Source organism: Pseudochaenichthys georgianus, chromosome 19 (genome assembly GCF_902827115.2).
Source record: "Pseudochaenichthys georgianus chromosome 19, fPseGeo1.2, whole genome shotgun sequence".
Classification (NCBI taxonomy): Eukaryota; Metazoa; Chordata; class Actinopteri; order Perciformes; family Channichthyidae; genus Pseudochaenichthys; species Pseudochaenichthys georgianus.
The window spans coordinates 17,990,220-18,016,991 of NC_047521.1; the positions used below are offsets into that span (position 1 = coordinate 17,990,220).

A 26,772-nucleotide genomic window follows, 5' to 3' on the forward strand; every position below is an offset into this window, starting at 1 on the left:
ATCAATTACCCTTCAGATGGTATGCAAGTTGTGATAAACAAGTCACTTTCCTCATGTCCTCTGTTTGCATGTGACTATCAGCAGTGTCCCATACTCTGCTGTCATTCGTGCACAGGTCAGGGGAGCTCTGGTCCCCTGCAGCCGGAGGGTTTCCCAGATGGCCTATGACAGATGCCCACGATTGCTGTTGCCCTTGGTTGGAGCGTATTTCCTCCCTCCAGATAGAAAAACTAAAATATGTCCTCACACAACGTCCCAGTTCTCCTATTTGCCCTAATCTGAACCCCCCCCCCCCCCCACCTTCAACCTATGTGTCTATGTTGTCTCTTAGGCTGTATATCTTTGCTCATATATTAAACTATCTCAGTTTATTCGAGCACCTAAATCCCATTTTGGTTTTCCCAACATCCTCTCCCGTCCTGCTGCACCATTCATCGTCCTTGGCTTGATCCCATGTCCCCTGCTCCTTCTGTATCATAGAGCTGGATGCTAACCAAGAGTTGTATCCACAACGAGGTGTCCATTCTTTTGTCCTTAATGTGCTGTCTGGGTAAAGAACATGGAGACTCATCCTGTTATCTTACCCTGTCAGGCCCATGTGGTATTGGAGTGTCTTTGAAATATCTGCTTCAAAGCAAAGTTTTCTGAGAGAGTAAATGCATAGATATATTTTAATGTATTGTGTTCCTAAAAAGACTGTTGGTTTCCAATCAGTTATAATTTTCATTTTAATTTATTTCTGCATTGGATGAAAATACAGTGAATATCTGTTTTTGTTTTACTTAAGAAATGTTCACTTCCAGTACAACTTCGTTACTGCGTAGTGATGAAATACTTTATTCAAAACACAAACGAGCATTAAATTCATTCTGAAGTCTTTGAGCAAGTGGATTTTCAGTTAAAGAAATGAATGGAAATGAATCGCATCTTAGAAAGCGGTCAAAAAACTACTAATACATCTATAACAACAATCTAATATGACTTTGGTACGCTTATGATGAGTGAAATACAAAGTGTACAATGTAGGATGTTTTATATGAAACAAGCTAATAAACAAGCATTAACACAGTGTGGTCCCTCAAACGTTAAACATCATAATGAAGTAGGAGTTCTCTGGTAAAACTAAAATTGTCCAGTGCAAGTATTCTGTGTGGGTTATTATATTTCTGTCTCCATATGACAGTCATTCTGCTTTGCCATGTGCAGGAAGACACGTCAGCTGAGTCCACCTGGGGGAAGGAGATTACATTTAGTCCTTCCTGACTGTTGCCTACCTCAGCAGTGTTTATGTGGAGCACAGAACTACCTTTTTAAGTGAATGTGTCAAGGTTTGTGCTGCGGGGAAGATGAAGTGCAAGGACAGGGATTTATTCTCAATAGACGAGCACTGGGTTTCTAGGGTTATGAACAGTGCGCTAAATACCGGGCCATACAGTTATTAGATTCCTTCTAGTTCCCTTCACCGAAGCAATAACATTTAAGAACAGCTACGATATTTGGAGAATTAAAAAAGAGTTTATTGTTGTTTTGAGTTATAGTATTTATTGGTATGGTGATTATAACATCCTACTGTTATATCAGATTAGCTTACTTCAGTGTTTCTACAGCAAGAGGTTATTTGTATGGGTCAGAACATGCAAAAAAAGGATATTTATTGTTTAACATATTCAGTAAGTCTTGGCGAACACTCACTCACCTTACAATGACCACACCTAACATAAAGCCTTTAGTATTACAGAAACACAGGTCTGAGGTTGTCTCTGTTCTTCTTCTGGGCTATCTTTATGAGTCCATTCCAGAGAACAGGGTCTTAACTTTGAGGCAACATTGGGATACGTTTTCCTTAAAGTACTTGCTACTTTAAACAGTTCTGCTGGTACATTTTACTCTTTGTTTTTGGTCACTGGCGGCCACAGAAAATCATCACATAATCCTGCACATAAACATGACGGCAGCTGCCAGCCTCATCATTCTCAATCATAATATAAGGCAGCTTGTCGGGATCAAACGGATAGAAATAAATTCAACATACCAGACTGACCATGTGGTGTGTGTATGTATAGTTAGTGTGTTACTATTAGCCAGATGTATTCTGATGTCTGAATGGCACTGTGGCTTTATCATACCCCTCTTAGGGACGGGTGGCGCAGTGGTCTGTCAGATCAAGGGGGCGTTGGGGAACTCCAGTTCGAAACCCGCTCCCGCCCCACTGCGTCAGGCCGTTGTGTCCTTGGGCAAGACACTTCACCCGAATTTGCTCCTGTGGGTATTGTCCACAGTAGATGACCATTACATGTATGATCTGTATGTGTAATGTGTACTTGTAAAGCGCTTTGAGAGTCATTGAGAAAGCGCTATAATAAATATAAAGATTATTATTATTATTATGTGGCTTAGGTGAATCAGCAACTCAAAATGTCTTGAAGATGTGATATATCCATGATGCAGGAATCCACTTTTTTCAAAGTTATAAGTAAGTACAGAGAATGGTTGTATCTTGAGAAAACATAGATGGACTTCCTGATTAACCAATAATGCCTTTACACCTGTAGGACAATCTTTAAAACCTTTGGGAGGGAAGAGAAAATGTCTTTGTCTATTTGTCTATTGGTGCTTGCAGTTGATTTTCTTGGAACAACTGATGCATTGGACTTAAGGTTCTCTGTATAAAGTGGAAAGATATGAGTGCAGTATATTTTTGTCCTGTCTACGACGCTCTGATTTTGTCTTCAGCTTCCACTACAGACACAGAGACATCATCATAATCGATCAGCCTGCACACCAAAACATTTCAGACACTTTCTGCTGGAGGACATTACAGCGTTGAAGAAAGAGAGGCTAGAGAAAGTGTGTGTGTGTGTGTGTGTGTGTGTGTGTGTGTGTGTGTGTGTGTGTGTGTGTGTGTGTGTGTGTGTGTGTGTGTGTGTGTGTGTGTGTGTGTGTGTGTGTGTGTGTGTGTGTGTGTGTGTGTGTGTGTGTGTGTGTGTGTGTGTGTGTGTGTGTGTGTGTGTGTGTGTGTGTGTGTGTGTGTGTGTGTGTGTGTGTGTGTGTGTGTGTGTGTGTGTGTGTGTGTGTGTGTGTGTGTGTGTGTGTGTGTGTGTGTGTCCTCCTCAGATACCAGTGGTCTAATTAAAGAGCTGGCATGTCAGAAACCTGTCCTCCCTCTTTGTTTAACAGTAGGCCTAATCTCCTGCTACACAGTGGTTTGGGTGTGTGTGGATTGTGTGTGTGTTATCTTTTGATTGCTGTGAGGTGTCTACAAGATGGATGCCAAACCTCCACAGACATTTGTTGGGCCCCCGACCAAGATACCCCAGAGGACTGTGTGTGTCTCGCTGTGTGTGTCTCGCTGTGTGCGCGCGTGTGTGTGTGCATGCTTGGTTGTTCATTTGCACATGCATTTAGCATGCTACTGGGGTTGCCATGAAGTTTAAGTCAGGACATTGTTGAAAACATTGCTGATTATAGTCGAAAATAATTACCTCTTTATTAAATTGTCTTTTTTATTTTTTCATTTTTCGTTTATTTAATAACTTTTCTTAAAGATTGAACTTGAAATAAGGAATAGAAGTTCTAAAAAATAAACGGTGAGTATCTTTCCCTCTCATCACCTCTACTGAAATGTGATCTCCTTTATGTTACCGGCACCTCGGCTCGGTTAAAGTGCGTTTTTCTGATCGACTTAGTCAGAAGTAGACTGCAGTCCTCTATAGTCATTATTTCAGAGCTTACAGAATAATCGACATGGTCTTTTAAAGTGTATGTCACTGCCTTCATGTGTCCCAAACCATACAGTACACAGTGTAGATGTCCCATGTTCTCCGTTGAGTCTAATGGAAATGTAGAAACTAAAAATATGCTCCCACTTATCAGCTCCCACTCACTTACCTAACAGTGTGAATCACTGCATTATACGTATGAGTGGAACATTTTCTAGATGACCTTGTCATAGAGATCTCACTCACAAAATAGCACTCATGCTGTGCGGGTATGAATGCCAACACAGTTGTCTCTATATGATACATTACATGCAGTGTGTAATGAGCCAGTGTGTTGCAGAGGGGCGTTGACTATGTTTTTGAATGTTAATGTGTTGAATGCACCTGTGCGTGTCTGCGTGTGTCTCATTTGTGTGTGTTTATACTTTATTGAACCCTCACGGCGAGTCATGCTTCTCTTTGGACTCCTTTCATAACAAAAAGTTCTTTGTCATCCTCAAACTAAATGCACCACAGAGAAACATCTTCGGACAGTCTTTTACTTTACCACCAACAACATGTTCTGTAAAAGGGTTTACAAGGTGACAATTCAATCAATTTATTTACCAATGTATAACTTCACCAACTCCCCATTGCCACACCAAGCAACAGCCAGATACAATACTTCCCTTAGTGTTCGTATTTTAGGGCTGCAAGTAGAGATTCTTTGATTTTATGGCTTTATTATTTGCCATTAATTGAAAATATTACGTTGAACAATGAATGTCTGTAAAATTACAGAAAATAGTGAAGAATACACTTAACCTTTACAATGTAACAGCATGTCCCCTTCCAGAAGTGTTATTTGTCTATCTCAGACTCTTAAACCCTCCCTTTTTTCGTGCTTTTTAGATTTGTTGCTGCCTCTTCTGACTGCTTGCCTTTTTTGCTGTTGCATTCTCTCTCTTACTGCCTAGTCGGGATAGGGACAGATAGTTTAAAATAAAAATCTGTGATTTGAACAAAATCAACTATTTAATGACTATTTAACATCCATTACTTGATTACCTTTAGCAGGTAATTGCTTTTTGATATTTTCAATGTCACAGATGTAACATTTAAGAAGAAAACTGGCTTAAAAACAGTGTGGATATTTTAAACGTTCCACAACTGAAACAGTATTATTCTCTAATTGAATTCATCCTTGTTTCATCTCAGAGATAAATACATCTGCAGTCATCACACTGACATCTTACAGAGTTCACTCACATCCATTTATCGCTGCCTTTCTCCAGCCACCAATCAGTAAAATGCGGCTCTTTTGTCCGGTTCTTTGCCTTCTCTGTGCAAATTACACCATAATTGAGCTGCAATTTGAGTGAAAAAAGCCTCCAATTCATGTTTTCGGCAGATGTGTGCAGGGTTGCCTAGCAACACAACTGTAATTGTAGTCCACCTGCCGCTCGCTTGTTCAGTATGCGTTTCGACTGTCAGGAGTGAAGAGACATGTCGGTGTTGGCGTTTTTTATCTGGACACACTCATCCCTTTCATATAGATCTGATGCAGCGATTCATAGAAATGCCAAGAATAGTAGTCATATTTCTCCAGCATCCAGTTTTCCATGTTAAGCCAGAGACTTTCTGTGCTGTCGTCTGCTGCTGATTTCATGGAACAGGGGCGACAGGTGTTGAGACGTGACAAGTCATCTTGGGCCAAGCCTCTGGAACAAGGCCATTTTTTTAAAAGAGCATATGCTTGTGTCGACACTTCTCATTCACAGCTGCATTGCGTATCAACGATAAAGGTCCTTTTCTTAACACATCTGGATTAGACATGCTAGTTCCAGGAAGTTTCCTAGATCCCACACCAGAATGAACTTCAAAAGTTCACAGGCTCAGGTGGATTAAAATCCTGGAGGGTGTTGAATTTGTTCTCTCTTTGCGCTTTAAGGTCAGTCTAAACTGAGGACTTAGTTCCCTGAAATATATTCTTAGGCCATATTGTAATTGTATGTCATTATTTTGGATTTCAAAAGCTTTCATTGTATGGAGACAAACAGGCAGTGTGCAAAATAAATATTACTTGGAACCAAGCCTTTATGGTGTAATAGATACAGTTGCAGGGAATCAAGTTCAGCTATATATAGAGAATTACCACTCTGTTCTAAGTATCCTTGAGAAGATGTAGGACAATGATCCGCATGATGACAAATGCTTTTATCATATAACTAATGCAATGGAACCAGATCTTTCCACACAATTTAACCAAAGTCAAAATGAGCAGCTCTTCCGCTCTCTTTGAGCAACAATTGTATGCGTAAATCAGTGGAGCACCTGATATCCAATCCTGTTTAATTCCAAATCACTTATTTGTGTTACTCTTATCCATGCTACAGCGTTTCCCCCCTTATTTGTCAAAGGTCAGTTGCTCCCGGTGTGAAACCAGGGCACATCAAAGCAGGCAGCACATCACACAGATGGGGAGCGCAGCTTGAAGGAAACGGGTTGGTCAGGCTGCCAGTTTTAAAGCTGCCTGTCTGCTGGTTGGACTGTTCCTCTATTCACCATCCCAGATTGAGTGTATGCTGCTTCTTGTTTCTTTCAATGACAGCTCTCACAAAGACTTTGTATTGTTGAATGGTTTACATATATACTAGTAGTTTTAGTTTAGAGCCACGGTAGCGAGGCGGTTCCGTGGGCGTACAAAAGAAGCTTTGGAGGGACAGCCCCGTTATGGAAATTGCTTTTTCGTTTTTATTTTATTTTACTAATTTAGTTATGTACTTAAGTTGCCGTTTCTGGGTCACTAAAGAGATATGATTTGCAAAACTGTACTTTTAATATAATGTGACTCCAAATAAAGAATACAAAAAAATAAATAATAATAATTGCTCAGTGGCACATGAAGCCAACTTGGCCTGACTCGTGGGAACAAAAATACCCAGATCTTCCGTGGATCTTTCACTGATCTTCCCCATTGGACCATCAGAGCATGCGCACTGTAGGGATTCAGCTTAAAGTGCATTTTACAACTTTTATGATGATATGCTGATTTACACACATCTTTCCCAAGGCTAGTCAAGGGAAAAACCTATCTTGGGGCACTTCCTTGGGGCCTGGGCTTTACTTAAACACATTGGTGTGTTGAGCTAATAGCTAATGTTGCTAACACCTTTTCATCATTTTGATTGGCATATGGAATCTGGTTCTTCGTGTAATGCAAATTATAGCTCTGCCCACCTTCTACCTGAGGCTAATTATGATAAGTGACAACCCCTTTGCGGCTGAGAAGCAACCTTGAGATAAGGTCCCTTTCTCTTCCCATGTAATGCCCTAATGTGCTTTACCAAATACGTGACCTCGCTCTTTCTTCACAGGACTCTAAAACTGTGCATTAGATATAGTGTCATATCTATTCCGCTCTGCATCGGCCAAACGGGGAATGCACTTATTGTAAGTCGCTTTGGATAAAAGCATCAGCTAAATGTAATGTAATGTAAAAATGGGTTGAAAAATGATATCCTTGTCAAAGAGCAATTTGAATGATTCCTCATTTAAGTAGGACCCATGTGGAGTCCATTAACCTCTAGCCACTCGTGAGTATATACAGTCTATGTGAGGCCCTTGATAGAGTAATTTATGAGTTGACGGGTCATATCCATGCAGCTGTCTCAGATCATAAAGCAAAGATGTGGAGCACGCAGTTGGCCGCGGGGAAAGTTGAGTGTCACACAAAGAGACTTCAAGCAGGTGAACTTAATGTTATCTGCTGTGTTGTTCGCCTGGTCATTAGTTGGAATCCTTTAACAAGATGCAAAGGCTGGGTGGAATACCACTGGATAATTGGGACATTTTCTTCTTTTAAGAGTTGTGAGAAATCAATAAACAGATAGTTTCAGATGCTTTATCTTTAAGAAAGATCTCTGTCTATTTCTGTCTCAAAAATATATATACTATGGATAATGTTTTTTGTTATATTGCAAAATCCCATCTGCCTCCTTTTCAGAGCATTTTAAGTATGAGCATAAAAAGCCGAGTGGAAACGCCAAAATTCAGAACACCCTTTTTATGAGTTTTAAAGAATTGGTGTCTCGATTTGGTTGTCTTATGCTACTTGTCTATGATTTCAACTTCATAAGGCGAATCAGGTCAGAGAAAGAGAGAGTACACAGAGCAGCATTTACGACCTTTGCTTTATGTTCTTGGCTTGTGTGTTCTGATGGTGGACCAGCAGCCAGACAGGCTGATGAGTGCTGGTATTTAAAGAGCTGCTGAGGCCAGATACTTTGCTACTAAGTCAATTATGAAACTCTCCTGTATGACAACAAAAATGAAATTCTGGAATCAATTATTATTTGAATGTGATATTAGGGAACTGCAAAACGAATACAGTTTTTGAGTGACAAGTTCCCTGTTAATTACATTTGTGTGTATCTTCTGCTGGTAGAAGTTTTTTACGTTGTTCAGTTCCCATGATAATTTGCTCAATATCACGCTCAATTAGATGCTCTCCTTTTTAATGAGCATAGTTCAATAGTTTATCATGCATTCATTTGTTTTTTCTTATTCTTATTCAGTTTGCTTTGAGGTTTAATTTATTTATAGCAGTCCAGTTGTGCTCGGGAATTCTTAATTTCTCCATTTTATGTTGTCCTTTAAAAGATAATAGAGTCCCATCTGCACATGATATATTAGGTTTTTCTTCTTAAAGTGAAAAATAAACAAACATAACTTGGATTGAATGCCAAACAACTATTTTTACTTTTAAATGATCAAATGTAGGCCTGAGATTGTCATTTATTCCAATTTTAAAATGCTTCATTGATATTATTTAAACTTGTGACATATCACATCAATCAACTGAGGAATAGAGGAACAGATACAGTGAAAACCTTTTTATTTTGTGTAGCTTCATAATAGAAATCCAACACATTTAGTTAGTAATGGGAATTAGTATAATAATATACTGTTTATACAATAACATTGCACAATCTAACAACCTCTTTTTTCCCATTTAAATGTAGCAATATGGGACCAATGTGTTTCACTATTTAGTGTTCATTTTATTTAGTCTCTTCTTGCAACATAGGTATATGTTATATAATTGTTTGGGACACACATACAATTCAGCATAATTCCCTGTGCTAATATTGCTAGTGTTAAATGTTGTGAGAAGCTTTAACCTGTGTGTGTTAATAACCTTAAAGCTTTTTGTGATAACTTCATTGCAGATCAAAATGAAATAACACATACAAATGTGTTGCTTTTGTTAATGCTTGACAGAACAAAACACAAGGCACATACTCAGTAACTTGTTCTCTCTTCAGTCGTAATGAGAGTCAACGGTGTATTTCTGGGTTTCTGTCCAGATTATTGCTTTCCTGAGTTTGTTATAAACAGAAATCATCAATTCCTCTTTGACAATCTCACTCCAGTCACGTTCATCACACCTAAACAGGGCCTTTCTTAGGATGTTAAGTTACACACAATATTTTACAATCTGCAACACTGGCAAAAAGGAAATCTTAACATATGGATAAATAAAATGCTTCAATGCTCCAGAAACGTAGGCCTTCATCCCTGTAGCAGAGTGCCGGGTGGTCCCAGCTGCAGGCGGAGGCCCGCTCCATCAGGAGGGCCGGGCTGTGGAGCAGAGAGCCAGCAGAGACCAGCAGCTGCTGCCCGAGCAGCACCCTGTGAGAAGTAGTTTTGTAATGAGGCTGTCAGGTGCCAACTCCAGCTGACCACATAAAGATGATGAGTGGAGCAGGGCGGGGGGCTCCGGTGTGATGGAGAGTTTACACCAAGACTACGTCAAGGTGCATGATCAGACCTTAGCAAGTGAATTGATATATTTATTTTGATTTATTTATTTAAAACCATATTTAACCATATAATAAAACTCACAGATAAACAGATGATTAACGCTTTATTTATCGGCAAATGAATCTGTCATATTTCCTGAACATCTCTTGACAGGCTGAATCACATCTCACAGTTTCTCTAACTCATTGTCTGAATATGAAATTGTCCTTATTCCATGAGTTTTCAACAACATGACAATTTGCATAACAAAAGAGGACTAAACTGACATCCTGTAGTTTTACCATCCATGTTATCCCTGCATGGAGAGACCTTGCCAATGCAAATGTATGTCCAACTCAACGTATGTTGGACAACTCACACCTCCCTCAGACTGACCTTGTCTGTGGTCTACTCATCAATACTGTCTGTGAAGCAGACCATTTACTCACAAAATACTTTGGGTAATACACCAACAGTCTGAGCTCCAGCCTAGGCTGATAGAACTGAGCATGTTATTTAAAATCAGACAGTGAACAGCAGCATATTCCTGCCTGGGGCTTGTTTTGGGAAACACAATTAATTAGTTGTTGACATGTATTCATTGGTACATGTCCAGCAATCAAATCAAAAAGTACCAGCCAAGAAAATAAATATAAGTTTCTCAATCAGTCAGTAGATTAACTGAAATTGTTCCTTTTGTTTTAAATATTTGGATGGACTAGGTTTTAAATGTCCTCTTTAAAAACGTGGTAAAGATGTATTGAGTAAATTAAGAAATCTCCATACAAGGCATTTTCTGCTATTTTTGCACCAAAACTCACTTTAATGATTCATTGATTGTTAAAAGATCGACATTAATCGATTATTAATCTGTCGATGAACTGAATTGCAATTGAAGACATCAATTTAGGCTCTGGGCAAAGGCCGGTTGAAAATCTGGATTTTCAGTGAAAATACAGAGCAGCCGGTGAACAGAATTTTGCAGGGAATTAGGAATTATACATAATCCAGTCAGCTTTACATGTATTTCAAAACATATTCGCTGCTCCAATTAGTTTAACATAATCTCTCTGAGGCAGGCTTGTTTATTTTCATACACCTTGTTGTGTTAAAATGCTCCTCAAACCATCTCACCTCACCAGCAGTAGCTCATGTTCCTCTCCACCGGCAGCCCATACTAATATAAGGCATCATTCAAATAATCACGGTGATGATGGGCTGCAGCTTTGAAGTCCCTGCTGCTGGTCGGAGGCTGATGAATTCCAGTGAACACATTTCCCTTCCACTTTCATCTCTCACCAGTCAAATTGAATTTCGAGAACGGCAAAGATTATTTTTATTTTTTTTACAAGTACTGTTTGGCGGGGGTTGCGTTCACGAGGCGGGAAGGAAAAAATGTCCAGCACCATGAGGACTTAATTGATGCCATTATCATATGAACAGCAGCACCAAAACAATGAATTGAATTAGACTTGGGGTGACATTTCCACATTCACAGCAGCGCTCGTGTTATTACTGCAGATTGATTTATGCCGTCAGTGTGCCGCAATCGCTCAGCCATTACAGGTATTAAAGCTGTGTGCTCACACAAAGAAACATGTAGCTTTTTTGTTCCCCGGGAATCGGCTTTTATTATCTGTTAAATTGAAAGAAGCTGGAACAAGATACTCATCTGCAGACTGTACTCTGATGTAGTGCTGTGCCAGAGATAGCCAATTCCTTTCAGCTAAACGCATGTCTAAGGGTCGGGTTGTACTATGTCATATACTGTGGCCTTAATTTGAGCTCTTTAATGGGATTGCATATATTATATTTGTGCATGCTGACAGTGAACGCTCTGGTAAAAGGATTTAGATAAAGTGATAAGCATGTTTATTTCTGCCTGTAAAACCTGTTTCGTAGAATGAAATAAAAAGCACTGTAATGGTGGTGCTGATCAAATTGCAGTTTGAATCACACTGAAGAAAAAGAGCCATTTTCCTCTGCTCTGAAAGAAGCCGCGCTGCTCTGTTGCCCCCCTGTGGAGACTTTAACTACAAACATTCTGCTGGAATGCCTCACAACGGGGCTGTATTTTTTCTATTTCACATGTCAACACGTCTGATGAATACCCTTTTTTTATTTGTATTTCTCCAGATATGAAGCGTCCGAAAAGCCCTGACCCGCTGGAGAGTATCCCTACTCCCAGGAGTCAGGAGGAGGATGAGGAGGAAGAGGAGGAAGAGAGGAAGCTGGCGTCAGTGCACAGGGCCAAGAGAGAGCGTCGTCAGGGCAGCAGCAGTGCCACGATGTGCCAGGTGTGCAACATACAGCTGAACTCCAGCGCCCAGGCCCAGATCCACTACCGAGGGAAGACGCACCAGAGGAGGCTGCGCCGACTGGCCAAGGCCGTCACCACAGGTAGGGACGCTCCGATTTACTGATGTGTGGAGGTATGGGGAAACATGTAAAAAACACTTCATCCATCCAATTTACATGCTACAGAAAAGAGCTTCAAGAATTGATGGGAAAATACTGAATGTGCTCTTCCAATATCAGAGTAGCACATGATAACAAAGGCCCTACGTAGCTGTGTACGTGACAGGATGATTACCCAGAAGAGCGTCAGGACACACTGTTTTAGGCATATGATAGCTATAATCATCTCAATCATCATCACGATTAACATGATGATTCAGCCTCTATGGATATAGACATATGAGTATAGTCATGTTTATTGCTTACGCAGGCCTTAGCTAATCTGAACTAAGCATAGAATACTGCTTTGAACCGGTATTCTGCATCTTGTGACTGTAACACCCTCTCTTGTATTTAAGGCATGTCAAGGACACTGTTCGGGGAACTATTTTGTCCCATGCAGCTCTGTAAGTGATGACTACTTCCATTCTTTTGCAAGGATAATAAATAAATGTATCCTGATATTGAAGACCAAGCCGGTGACGAGTGATATTTTTCTAACAAGAATTAGCAGTCCATCTTCATTATGAGCAACAAACGCACAATATATTTTTACCACCTGCTTTCAAATGTTGTGATCTAGTCAATCTTGTGATAATGAATTACCTTAAGAAAAACTGGGAAACACTCAAATTTAGATGTAATTATTATTTTGTAGTAAAAATGTTAGTTAACCTTTACAGGTGGTTATTGAACAGGTGGCCTATTAGAAATTATAACAAATAAGGTCAGGTAAAATAATCCCATCCCCCTTTAAATCTTGGCAGTCAAACTATTTTTGTTTTCTCTTTTAATTTGATTCCTGAGTTTAATGGATGCTTTTTGGAAAATTGTGTACAAAGGCTGAACAGAAATATGACTCCTACTGAGAACCTATTTCCTTTGCCAAGAAGAATTACCTACTGATTAACTGAAGAAAATGATTTAATAAAAAAGTGAGCGAGCACTCGATGGCTAAAAAGAACATATCACTAAGATTTCTGTCTGTCATTGTATTTCCACTTTGTGCTAAGGATCAAGATGGCCTGACACAGTTAAAAGCTAAACAAATAGACTAATAACAACTATAATATTTAACTCAATGGTTAACTTTGAGGGTGTAGTTTACAATGCCGTTGTATTCTGTACCTCAAAGGGAATTTATTAAGAAGAATATAAAATGACTTTTCAAGATAAATTAAGCCAACTTTCAGTGGCAGAAAAAGGCCAGGTAGTCCCAAATGAAGTAACTGTGATAACAGGAAATGCACAGGTATAACTAACAAAGTTAATGATGGCTCCATTACATTTAAAGTGTCCCAGTAAGCCATACCAGAGAGACATTAAGTGCAATAATGGAGAACAGGAGCATCTGAATGGGACAGAGACAGTTTATAAATTACCCCTGCGGAATTTTTTCCAATGATGAAAAGTTAAAATGTAAATGCCTAAAAAAACGACTGTTGTTGGATCTTCAAACTTGTGTTATTTTGTAAAAAAAGCAGCTGAAAAAGGACAACAGACCACTTATTGCAAGACAGGAACATTCAACATTGGCTGAAAGACTCATAAACTGACTGAAGTTTAATAAACAGCTCTTACAGTCTGAACAAAAGCGGGACATTATGAACTTCTTCAAATTGCTATTTGCTGCAGGGCTTTTGTTATTTTGTCTTCTGCAGGGTTTTAATCACGTGTCACTCCATGGAGGGAGACTTTATAAGTAATAGAAACAAAATACTGCTTTGTCTCCAAGTCTAAAGGTTTGTTACTGGAGTTTGTTACAAATAAATCTCAGCTTCAGTAACAGTGTAAGTGAATGTGACAGTGCAGGTACTAAGAATGTCTCTTTTCAGAACCCGATTTACAATGGGAGAAACTTGATTTTGTAAAGAAATACAATTAAAATAAATATATTAACATGGAAAAGCAAAACTAAAAATGTACAAATTGTACTATATATTATCAATAAATATGTTAGAACATGTATTTGTATAATTCATGCTGGGGCTCAGTCCCTTTGCAAAGTATCTGGATTCGATTCTGGCCTGTGACAGTTTCATCAATAAAGACACTGGTGGCCTAAAAATATCTTTACAGTATATACATCATATTTAACTATTAGCATTATAATGATGTTATTGCTGAAAAAAAGGTATTGCTCAAATGTGCAGTACAGTGTAATTCAGTACAAATGTCAAAGTGGATCAAGTATTGCAGAGCTTACACATCTGTGTTTTTGTTCTGATACATAGGGGGAAAAGCATAAATGTAACATTTGGAGCCACCAAAAGCTGTCAAAACATCTTCACTCTCATAGACACTTACTAAGCAAGTTCTGCAAAGAATGTGCTTTCCAGCAGAAGTTATGCTGATTGGTGTTTTTCAGCACACTGGTGCGTGGTGTTTTATATATTGTTTATGTAATATAGTCTCTCTGTCACAGTCTTGGTAATGTTTACATCGGCAGACAATGAGGAGCTGTTATGTATTTGGTTCATTTTTAAACATTTTGAGCACACCTGTTTTGAAGAGGAGCCATTAATCACCTTCAGTCCCACCACCTGTGTCACTCTGCCACGCTGACCCGCCTGATCAATCAGCTCTCAGGAAAAGAGACTCTAATGAACAACTGGCCAATCAGATGGCACTTTTTCATGTTGATTTATGAGGCTGTCTCTCTCTGTTGGCTTACTACACATATTTAGCTGTTCCAATCTAACACAGTGCATGAAATACAATTATTACTTCATCCATTGTTTAATTTCTGCCTCACTTCAAACTCATCTTGATATCATCAGAATGTTATTGACTTTTTCTGTGTCAGATAATAGCTTTTGCAGATCATCATTCATACTTTAAAGTGTGAGACTGATCCGGAGCAGAAGCCATTTTTGGCCAAACTTAACATTTTTGATCAGGTCTTTCTTTGATTTTAGCTGCTGTAACTTTGATGGAAAACTGAGCCGATGGCCTAGTTTTGTACTTTTTAGTGCGGAAAAATACCTTTTTGGGAATCTTACTCCATTTCAGGTGAACACAACTCAGTTTTTCTCTCCACAATTCACAAGTCAATGACGATGTACTGCCATTAGGCAGCTTTGATTTGATCTCAATATATTACAATTCAAATGTTTTGTCTGCATACTGTCAGGACTGTTTTACATTAACTTTATTTTCTAACTCCTCCCTTGTACGAGACATACTCAAAACCCGCCTATATTTATGGGATTGGGTTACAGCTTATGTGTGATTGGGATAGCTGTAGACCTTGTTGGGACCATCTTTAAAGGCCACTACAATGTGAGAAACTGTATGTGACCTCATTCCATTTTTATTGCGCATCATTGCATGACTTCTAATTAGCAGCAGCATCACTGACAGAGTGTAAACAGTCGACCTGCTGCAGGCCACAGTGATGGAGCGATCTCATCCGATCATTTGAAAGACAAATAGAGACTCCCGGCAGATTTTTGTCAGTCCCTCGGGATGAAGGTTCCTGTTGTAACATCACGCAGGGCGCTCAGTGATTTCACACCTGCCATGTTATACTGTTCTAATGAACCCTACAGTGTTTCAACCCTTAGTTTGGGTTGATTTCAAATCAAAAATATCAGACAAACACGTGACTGGCTCAAATTAGCCCTGAAATTGTTTATATTTGGCGAAATAGAGCACAGACAGCTAAATAACCTGTAAATGATGCTTTAAAGACAAAGACCGCCTATGTTGTTGCCTGTGACTTCTGCTCATCATTTCATTGTTATGCTTTTGATTCTAGAAAATATCTAATAGAATAGAAGTTGATAAAAGTATAGATACTTTCTCACAGTATATTCCATTTTGGATTATTTCTGACATTTCTCCAGATCTAAAGCATAGATTGTAAAAAATGTTTCACTCAAACATGTATACATTTAGGTATTTTGTTTATTTCTGTTATGTATGAACCGATATGAACCGTAATGCTTCTCTTAATGTGGCAGCTGATACGTCGTTTTGTAAAAACAACATGACTCATTACTGGATTAAAAAAACATTTTCAGGCAGCCAAGCAGATTTTCTGTTAAACCTTGTAAACAAAAACAAAAGAACATTCATACACACAGATGCCAAGTTTTCTTTGTATCACAGCATTCTCCCTTTTGCTTATTTCGTGGTAGAGTAAAGTATATGAGGATGTGCCAGATCAATTAAGGTGATTCAGTCTGTGCTGCGAGGAACAACCCTAATAACACACAATCCCTCCCCACAGCTGAACTAGCACTCCCTTTATTTAGCCGCATGGAATGATTGCCCAAATTAAAAGAGACTTTAATAGGGTGCTTCTCACTCGGGGCCTTTTGAAAAGAGAATAGACGAAAGCAGTTTCCACCTCCTGCTTCTGGACCTCAGTGGAGTCGTTTCATATTGTCTAGGATGTGTTTGTGACATGCATTCATCAGGTTAGGGTATAAACTCACTTGATATTGCCATTAATATACTGTTATATACTGCGTTTTCAACCTTACCGGATAATAGGCTTTAAAATGTGCCTCTCATTCACCTATTGAATCACAAACCCACAGTGGACGAGCTGCCATTCAAGGCAACTGTAGGTAGAGGAGAATGTTTTTTTCAAAAAATGAATTATTACAGACACATAGTTGGCCCCAGATGTTTAGTACATTCAAGGTTAAGTTGCACAAATAGCGTGAATTAAAAATCTATATGTCTTTTCAGCAACGCACCCCTTTACGTTAATCTGACGGCAATTTAAGACATCGGTTATAAGTTTGATTTGTTACAGTGTGACGAAGATGGCTTCGTCACTGTGGACTGACGGCTTTGGGCCTTGTACTATTGCACATGTGCTTTTATTTTGAAAAGTGTTTCCCTTTCCCCATGTCTGTTACTCCTGATTGTGTTCACCTGGTGCCTTGTGTTGTCTCCTCCCCCCCCTCACCTGTGTCTTGTTGTGTTGATTAGTGTGTAGGTATTTAGGCTCTGTTTTCCCTGTCTGTGGAGGCTGGTAGTGTGGGTGAGATCCTTGTGGCTGGTGACTGTGTTCACCTGGGCAGCAATATTGAGGCTGTGTATCCACAGCGATGAATAAATGCCCACACCGGGTTATATTTGAATTCTCTGCCTCTGCCTCCTTGCTTGGTCGGGCCGCTCAACGGTCAGCTTCACATACAGTTCCAACAAAAACACCTTTCCCTCTAAACTTCTACGTTGGTTTTATTTAAAGCCCAAAGAAGTTGACTAATCCACTATTTCAGAAAAAAAAAAAATTCAATTTTTTCTTTTTCAATAACTTAAAAGCTTATCTAAGCATTTTGCTTTTCCATGGGTCTATTTGAGATTGAGCAACTAATGATCTTCTGAAGACCTCTAACCCTCGTCAGGAGCAACATAAATATCCAGGCTTTGCACCGTTATAATCTTATACACATCTACAAAAGTTGAAAAACAAACAAACATGTTCCCTTAATTTATGCATTTTCCTGCAAGATCCATCGTGGGGCCAAGCTGAATGTCACGCCTGCAGAATTGGAAACACTTTCCTGAGGGCAATGCTTGACGCTGCTTTACGGTTGTAGGGTTTATCTTTCCTGGAAGCAGATTTTGTCTAACTGATAATATCAGGGAACATATTTCTTGAGCGCAGTTGATACCACAGATAAAATGAACAAGACCGTATCATCATTGCATGCAATATTTGCACTGATATGCATCTTTGGCTATTTTTAATATGCACCCTGTACCAATGTGTATATCAGGGGCTGAAGATTCAAGTTTCACAGTGGTGTGACCAAACTTGGTTTTCTACTCTTTGATTTTCACATTATGAAAGTTCACATAAAAATAAATAAAAACAGAAAAATGATGTTGGTTATAGAAGTGAACCTTATCATTTCCTGCAGCTTTTATAACAATCTTCTATCACTAATGGAAATTCAAAACATTTCTCAAACAGAGCTCCACTGCAGATCGACTCGGCTTGATGCTTTTCTGAAGGTTAAATCCTTCCTTCTGCTGTAACATACAGTAGATACATAACAACCATAAATGCTGTATGTCTGACTCTGCAGGCACATATGCATACATAGACATGCACACGCATGCTTAAACACACTGTGTGAGCTGTGAACTGGGACATTTATCAGCTGGGGTTTTGTGCTGCTTGGCCTCATTTCATACAGCAGGGGCTGCTCAGCAGAAAGCAGACATTTCTAAGAATTCACTTGATCTGTCATCGGCCATTCAGCACAGTCTGAAGGCTTGCAGGAAGAGCAGGAGCTGGAGAGGGTGAGACAGAATGACGGGAGTGATGTTGAATTGTCTTTGTTTTGACTCAGTGGTTGCCAGCTATGGCACCAACACCCTCAGGGCGTATAGTGTCAGAGCAGACGCAGTATTCCCAGTGGCTGTGTCATGCCCAGGTCAGGGACGTATCGGAGATTACCCAGCGAGCTGTACCTGGATTTTTGACTCAAATAAAACGGAAAAAATCGTTTATTTTTGGTACTTTAGTGTGTTAGGGTTGTTATTCAGAGCCGTTAGACAAACATAGGATTTATCTTGGTGGATAAAGAGTACTTTTGGAGAATTTTGAATGTTTTGACGTTTGCCAAGATACAAATATGTTAATATCAGTATATTAACTTGTCTTATGTGTATTTAGGAACGTGTAGTCATTTAAAAACCTCTATGTATGTATGCAAGGGGCTGCAGTTTTGTTCAAATGCAGAAAACGTGTTTTTCTGGGTGAATTAGGTTGAGAGAAAAGAGGCTTTGTAAATCCTTTTTCTTCTCTGTTTCTGCCTCCCTTTACCAAATCAATGATTTCCATAAATAACATGGCATGTGAATCATCTCCACATACAGAGAACATGTAGGTTGAATAGAGATATGCATAGCTGATGTTTAGGATGTCCGCAGCTTGATGATAGCATGCTGTGTGTATCCGCTCTGCTCGAGGCCATCTCCCCGCACGTGTATACGGATGCAGCCGGATGCAGCCGGATGCAGCCGGCTGAAATCAAGTGTATAACTGTCAGGATTTGTCAGTGTTGTGCTTCCACGCCACACTTATTCGAGTAGACAAGGAGCCAGCAAAGAGCACACAGTGTAGACACAAGCAGCGTGTGTGTGTGTGTGTGTGTGTGTGTGTGTGTGTGTGTGTGTGGTGTGTGTGTGTGTGTGTGTGTGTGTGTGTGTGTGTGTGTGTGTGTGTGTGTGTGTGTGTGTGTGTGTGTGTGTGTGTGTGTGTGTGTGTGTGTGTGTGTGTGTGTGTGTGTGTGTGTGTGTGTGTGTGTGTGTGTGTGTGTGTGTGTGTGTGTGTGTGTGTGTGTGTGTGTGTGTGTGTGTGTGTGTGTGTATCTGTTTCATGTGTGTCTATGTGTGTGTTGACGACACTTGTATTTGACATTTGAGGCCAGGGTTTCAGGGCACAGGCTGTGAGAATAATTGTGTTTATTTGAAGTGATTACAGTGACTGTGGAATGAATAACAATGCATTGCAAGCCAAGCCTCTGTGTTGCCACTATGAATATCCAGCTATGTGTTTCTGCAATGAGCTGAGGCTACATGGCAGTGATTCTTAAGGTTTAAAGTATTACCCTATTATTCAAAGGCATGTCCAAATGGGTCACAAATTGTTTACCTGAGAGCCATAAGAAGATGTAAAAATATTCATATCCTCTATAGCCTGTATGCGCTACACTAGTATAATGTGTAAGACCAATATATAAAAGTTCTACAGTACTTGAAATAAACGTCTTATTTGCGTAATAATTCCTTAGTTTACAGTTATTTTGCTTTGTCATTCAAACAGTACAGAGTATTTGAACATCCTTAATTTAAATTATTTAGTATTAGTAGTTATAAACCGATACATTTACCGATTTCTTTGCCTTTTTTGGGGATCGGACAGTTGAACCACTTGCAACAAACATCTCCAGCTGGACTTGAACCAGCGTCCTTTCGTGGTTAATCCTTAGGCTTCAAGGTCATCCAATGAACATTTAATCTTAATCTGTAAAATAATGTATTTTACAGTAACTAGCTGTCAAACTAAGCTGCAATGTATTGCAGTATGTATAACCTAAAATGGTATATTTTAGGTTAGCCAGAAAATGAGCAAGCTATTAGGTGAACAATAATCTCTCCCACCTGCTCTTTATAACAAACACACTGTCGGTTCCTTGAGCTGAAATAGTTTTGATTAGCACGGAGTGAGGAAGAGCTGCACTATCTAAGCTTCCTTGATTTATGGTCTAGATGTGTGTAACTCGTTACAGAGATAACCCTCTGCTGCATGGAGCCATTGGAAGATTGGGGTCTTCTGATAATATATCTAAAATAAATTATGCCTTTTGAATGGAATATTTTATATTTTTTCATGACTACACATTATACTCTGCTAATACTTGAGTCCACCCTTTATCACATTGTACTTTGCAAAAAGCTGGTAATACTGTTATAATAAGATCATTCTTCGTTAAATGAGTAGCTTATTCTTTAGGTATTATGAATGTGTGTTTACTGCAGAGGGGTGAGACCTTTACATAACTGCTCATTCATTCTCTGTGCTTTACAATGTATTGGCATGTGTGTGTCAACAGTGTTCATTGTTTAAGAAATGAATACAGAGTCACTTTCATTTTCAAATCCTCCTTTTTTGTCATGGTTCCACATGCGGTGTGGCTTCCTTCCCCCCCCGAAAAAATGAAGCATTAAAGCCACTTCAGCCACTCATGTGATCATCATCACAAATAACCTGTAAAAAGATCTAAATATTTAGAAATGAGAGGGTGTTTGAGTCCAAAAGATTTGACATGCAGTGAATGTTTAGGCTTAAGAACACCGAACAGAGGTTTATTGTAGGAAAACAAACCGTTAATTTAAATATTACTCTACTCTATTGTGGATGTCATGCGAGCGTAACATGGTGAAAACAATCAGTCTAAATTAACAATCGGGACGGAAATGTTCGGATTTCCAAAGGGAGGTTCTGAGAATAAATGAAAAATCAAGAACCAAAATAATTGAACTATTCATATCTTAGACTGCACTGTAACTTTTATCTTTTAATGTTTATTTTATTAGCTTTTCTTTTTAATGACTGATTTTAAATGCCATTTTCTTAATGTCTTTCATTTTTTGTTTTTCTTTTAATGTTTCTTTTATTATCTTTTACTGTTTTTAAATGCCTTTTATCTGAATGTTTTTCATTTGTGTAAAGCACCTTGAATTGCCTGGTGCTGAAAGGTGCTATATAAATAAACTTGCCTTGCCTTACTGCTTACTTTGGCTAACACTCAACCATTGCTGTTCAATTATGATGGTGATTATTATTGCTATAGGAAAAAATAATGACTATGTGCTGCATGAGTGACTCCGGTATTCTGATTGAAACCTCTGCACATTCAACCTATTGGAAATGTAAACAGGAGTGTAGAAATCATTTATTCTAATCAAACAGGACCGTGCAATCAATCATCACCAACACAGGACTGCAGTATCTGATGGAAACGCTTTCGGAGTAACAGAAAACAAAGGATACGATTTTTTTTTTTAAATGGAAACTGTATTCTGTTACAGTTAAAGAAAGTGTAACATTTAGTACTATTAGGATTATTAGCAGGATTACAATTTTTATTTCAAAATAAAGAACAATTTACAGTACTACCAGGCACATTACAACACTTTGCAACATGAGTCTCACAAAATGGACAAATCCGTTCACTGGGTGAAAATGTCACAATTATGTTTTATGTAAAGCAGGGAAGGTTGTTCCACTTTCTGCTCGACACATCATGATTATATACATCATGGTAAAGTGCAAATGATTCCAAAGTAGGATGGTTTGCGCTCTTTACAGTTCATCTGAGGGCTATTCCAGTGTGAAAAGACATTTGTAGTAAATGAGTAAACCACTTAAACCTTCTGGTCAAGCAGAAGTAGTTCCTTCATAAACTGTATAGTGGACATAGTCAACATGACATCACCTATCGGTTTGTGGACCAACACTTTAAAGCTTTGAGTTTGAATTGTTACCGTTTCTATCTTGTTTATTTCCAACCAGAAGCTTGGTTGGAGCTCTGCTCGGTGATGTTTCCTTTTCTGCTTAACATACAAAATAAAAGCTACATTTTACCATTCTTTTTAGCAAGTAAGGAATTGAGTTTATCTCAAAGTAACGCAAACTAATCAACTTGCGTGACTGTAATACTTTGATTAGGTTACTGCCTTTTTTTAACATGTAAATAGAAATTGAATTGGATTTTTTTGTTAAAGGGCCCATGTCATGCTTTTCCGGTTATTACCCGTCCCCTTGTGTGTTATGAAGGTTTTTCTGCATGTAAACGGTCTGCAGAGTCACAACCCCTCAAAGTACACCCTGTAGCGAGTAAAACTCTAACACAGAGAAGACCTGTCTATGCTGCCCCAGAACGCCTCGTTGGAGATTGCTTCCTGGGTTCTGTGATGTGTGAACACCCAAATCAACAACAAATGACCGGATTGGCCCAAATATACCAATCCGCGGAGCACCTCGCACACCAGGATCCCTTGGCTAACTAACAGGGAGTCCCATTGACTTGCATAGAGCTCCCTGAATGCTGGTAATAGACGAGTTGGGATCGCGGAGAAATGCTCTCCGCAGACCCATTCTGACAGCCTTATAAACCTTTTTCTTACTCAATATCAAGCCACACTTATTGTTTTTACTTCGGCTGTGAGTGTTTGTGTGTGCTCAGGATGAGTTTCGCTTGTTCTCGCTGTATCGCCGACCCGGAAGCCTGTCTGCTCCTCGCAGCAACGAGCCTCGCAACGTCCCGACCAATCAGAGCACACTGGGCACACTGGAGCAGGAGCTCCAACAAGCCTGTTAGGACAGAGAGTCAATACCTGGTGAATACACATACTATACAGAGATGCTGTTTGAGAAACCAATGTGATTTTGGAAAAGTGCACAATTTAAATCTATTCTAGTAGACCTCAACAATGGAATTATGATCAGTAGAAATGGCCATGACATGGGACCTTTAAGTACACCCTGCATTTAAGGTGTATCATTTGGATGTGGTTTTAAAACTGTCAACTGTCTTTGAGCCTCAATAATGGAAAGTGTGGGGATAACATCTCACAGCTGCATTTCAAGCAGGGCTTTCAGCAGAATAGAAACAGATTGATAAATGATGGCCATTGTTGTCAATTAATGCCAGGAAGGAAATTATATGTAATAGTCCTTTAGGGAGCATGCAGGTGTGAACCCTAAATAGAAAATGTTTCTGGGAAGAAGAAGGAGAAGGGGGAGCGAGGTGGGATGTTCATGTTGTTGGTAGCCAGTCTTCTGCCAGCCCCCCCCCCCCTCCTCTTCCTCACTCACTTACTCACTCGCTCTCTCTAACACACTCACGCACAGAGAAGAATACACACTTGCTCTTCAGACTCTCACCATCGCGCTCTCAGCCTCTTATCCCTCTCCGCTGTTTCTCAATGCGCCTCGCTCCCAAACGTCTCACAAAGGCCAGCGGAGCGCGAGGCTTTTAATTGAAGCACGTATGTACCGTTCACTTTGGATCACAGCCAAGATGTGTCGTTGACCGGAAAATAGGATATCCCCTCAGTAAGTGAATCAAAGTGGAGGAAATATAGACACAGAAGAGAGACGGAGATCTGCGAGGTGGCACTTTGTTGGTTTTTGTTCAACTTCTCTGATGGGAGATAAACTGGCAGGAGACGCCTGAGTGAATCACAGAGAGAGTGGCAAGCCGAGGAATCACATAACACGTGGAGATGCTGTTCGGTAAGACCGTTTGTTTACTCTCTCCGTGTGTCAGCACCACTTAGTTATGGTGATGCAATTGCCTCACAAGCAGCTGAGGTTGTATCAGGTTGTATTTGTCTTGAGATGTGTTTGTTTTCATTGATCCACCAGACCAAACGCATGTGAGTACTCCCCTGACAGTGTGTGTTTTTCCCAACAATGACTTCACACCATTGCTCAAGGGCAGGCTCCTGCCTACCATCTGCCCTCTTTCAGTTCCTCTGCATCCAGAATGAGTCCCTCGCCTGTTTGTTTTTCTAATTGACCCCTTTTGATGAAACGGAGTGTGGAGTTCAGACCAATACAACACCGTCGCTCCCAGATGTGTCAAGTCATTTTAAAGCCGCACAAGAACAGAGCTGATATCCCTGCGCAGATTGGTGGCAATTATGTCTTTGCCTCCCGAGGGAAATATGCCCAGATTAGCTTGCATAATTGGAGCCTGTTAAAGATAAAGGCAGTGTGGGGATATTCAGTCATTTGTGTTTGTTTTCTTTACTCGGCTAAGGAGCAAAAGGCTGATTGCATTTAGGGTTTTTAAATTTAGAACCACTTAGGTTAAACTCTTTTACTCAGACAGCAGTGAATTCACCAGTCTCAAGTTCATAGTTTGACCTCTAGATAAATGCATGCAAATGAATCAGTAAACAAGAGTTCAGTATGAATATATTCTGTAGAGCTGAAAGGATGAATCTGCATTGATTTTGATTATCCATAATTCATGTTTTTAGTTTCCTAAATGCTAGATCTGTTTTACATGAATTTGTATTTATTATATTTTGAGCTTGGACCCTTGATTAATAAGAAGGAATTTAAACATGTCACCTACGCCTCTCGGAAGTTAAGATACAGTTTTCACTATTGTTTTAACATTCAATCGAAAAAAAACAACACATTAATGAAAATAAAATGTAGTTTTGCCATTAATACTGCAAACATTTATGGTTTTTTTCTTGGTACATATTCTTATGGTCTATATAAAACAGGAGGAGAAATGTGTAATTTCTCATCTCAAAGAGTCAATGTATGGCTCAGGTTTAAATCATTTGTATACATTACATTTGCATTGTGTGATGTGCTTCAGTGGCTCGGGGGCAAATACACGCTGTGCCGTGTGTGCCGGGATGGAAATACAAGTGTCAGTGCGGCTGCTCTGGATGCTGTCTTCTTCAAATGGCAGATTAGAGAGATCAAAGGGAAACAGTTGGAGAGGAGATAACTGTGGAGTTGTGCCTGGTGGCCATGCTGCAGCTGTCCCCACCCCTCCATCCCCCATCCCTCGTCTAAAGCTTCGTTCGGGGGCCGCAGTGACAGCTATGTATATAAATCTCATTTTGAGTATGAGATGCAAGAGACTTAAATATCCTAGAACAAAGGACATATTTCAGAGCTTTACATCTTTCTTTGTCTTTTGCAGAGAAATGATTGTTATAAAATTATATGTAGCCAAGCAGAAACTGGCCCTAAGTCATTGGATAAAACATGTATTCTACAGCAGACCAGGATCATAATCGAGTTATGACAAATATGAAAAGCTCTGTTTCGGTTTAAAATTCCCCATGATGCACAATCATGAAGTTAATCTTCGCCTAAAGTATGACTTGTTGACTGGTTTTGGTAATGGTGTGTTCAACACAATTAAACCACAATTGGAGATGAGCTGCATCCAACTGCAGGTAAGTGATTGTCACATGGTTCGTTCAAGTGTTGTTGTTTTTGTTTTTTAAACAAATATTAATTTAGCCCTTAAACAAAAGATTCACAATTGCTTTGAAACAAATAAAAAAACGTAAAACAGAGTGAAAAGATACAAGTTTTACTATTTGGCATATGTCAAGGAACTGTTGTGTACAACAAATAAACATTACGAAACAATGAATAGGGTTAAGATAATTCAAGGCCACAGCATTTAATGTGACTTTAAAACACATTCATTCATTATGACATTGCAGAATAATGTATTCCAGTGCTTTTGGGCACATTGTCTCCTATAGTTGTTAGTTATCAGCCCCTTGTCCCCCCTCCTACATATTTGTTGTTGCAGTGTTGGGAACAAATCAACATATTCATATTATAAACAAGGAACCGGAATTGGTTATGGTTACAATAAATATATTATCATTGAGTGTGTGCCACAGGCTGGATGGAGTCTTGACATTTAACCTCTTTATTCCCTTTAAAAGGTGACGAAACAAAAGTCTACACTTTACTAAAATCCTATTTTTGCCTAAAACCCTACTGCGTCATTTCATTATAGCACCCTGTGATCCATACCACCCACACCAATGATTTACTATACAGAATTTGACAGAAACAACACATAATTGCCTTTTATTGCAACCAATGATAGCTTTCTTATCAGCTGGAAATAAATGACTTTAGCAAAGCATGAAGCCGTTTAACTTATTGTATTGGATTTCACCTGAAGTATACTTAATAAAGTACATTTTCTGTATGACAAAGTAAAAAATGTATAGTGATTAGAGTAAAACCGGCTAATGCAGAAGAAGAAATAAAACCGTTGAGTGCATGACAGAGAATTACTCACTTTATTAGAAAGCAGTTACATTAGCAAGTGTTATATTATGACCCATCATTTGATAAATGAAGCATTCATCTGTTTCCAGTTGGGATCGAGAACGGTGGAGATAGCTAGTTCTTATTTTCGTCACATGCAATGAAAAGTTTTTCGAAATGTTTGGTGAGACAGAAGTCAGTTCAGAGATGGGTCCATTAATGTTCCTATTGGGGCTCAAACTCACTCTCCTGCCGCGTTAATGACTCATTATTCTAATCATAGAGTAATGAGTATGGCGCAGTATGATTTTAATAGCAATACTGATTGCAGATTATCATAGAGAACAAATTTAATTAGGCTACTGTACTTTGACTCAGCGCCTTGTGTCGGTGAGAGCATTTTAATCTGTGTGCCACAGCAGTATCTGAAACAACTGACATCAGTGTGAGGCCAAGTTTGCAAATGTAGTGAATAGAAAGTAAAGTATGTTGACAGTA

The 26,772-nt window shown here is 39.3% G+C and overlaps 1 protein-coding gene across 3 annotated transcripts in view; it reads left to right on the forward strand.

Annotated features, from left to right (window-relative positions):
* LOC117464437 (zinc finger protein 385C-like) overlaps positions 1 to 26,772 on the forward strand; it is a 68,376-nt gene that overhangs the window by 17,426 nt on the left and 24,178 nt on the right. For 2 of the 3 annotated variants that reach the window (XM_034106861.2, XM_034106862.2), the window contains exon 2: positions 11,640 to 11,903. In XM_034106861.2, coding sequence (XP_033962752.1) covers positions 11,640 to 11,903 — 264 coding nt within the window. Of the gene's footprint in view, positions 1 to 11,639; positions 11,904 to 23,371; positions 23,737 to 26,772 lie in introns of those variants that run through there. The other variant, XM_034106863.2, reaches the window with a different exon arrangement.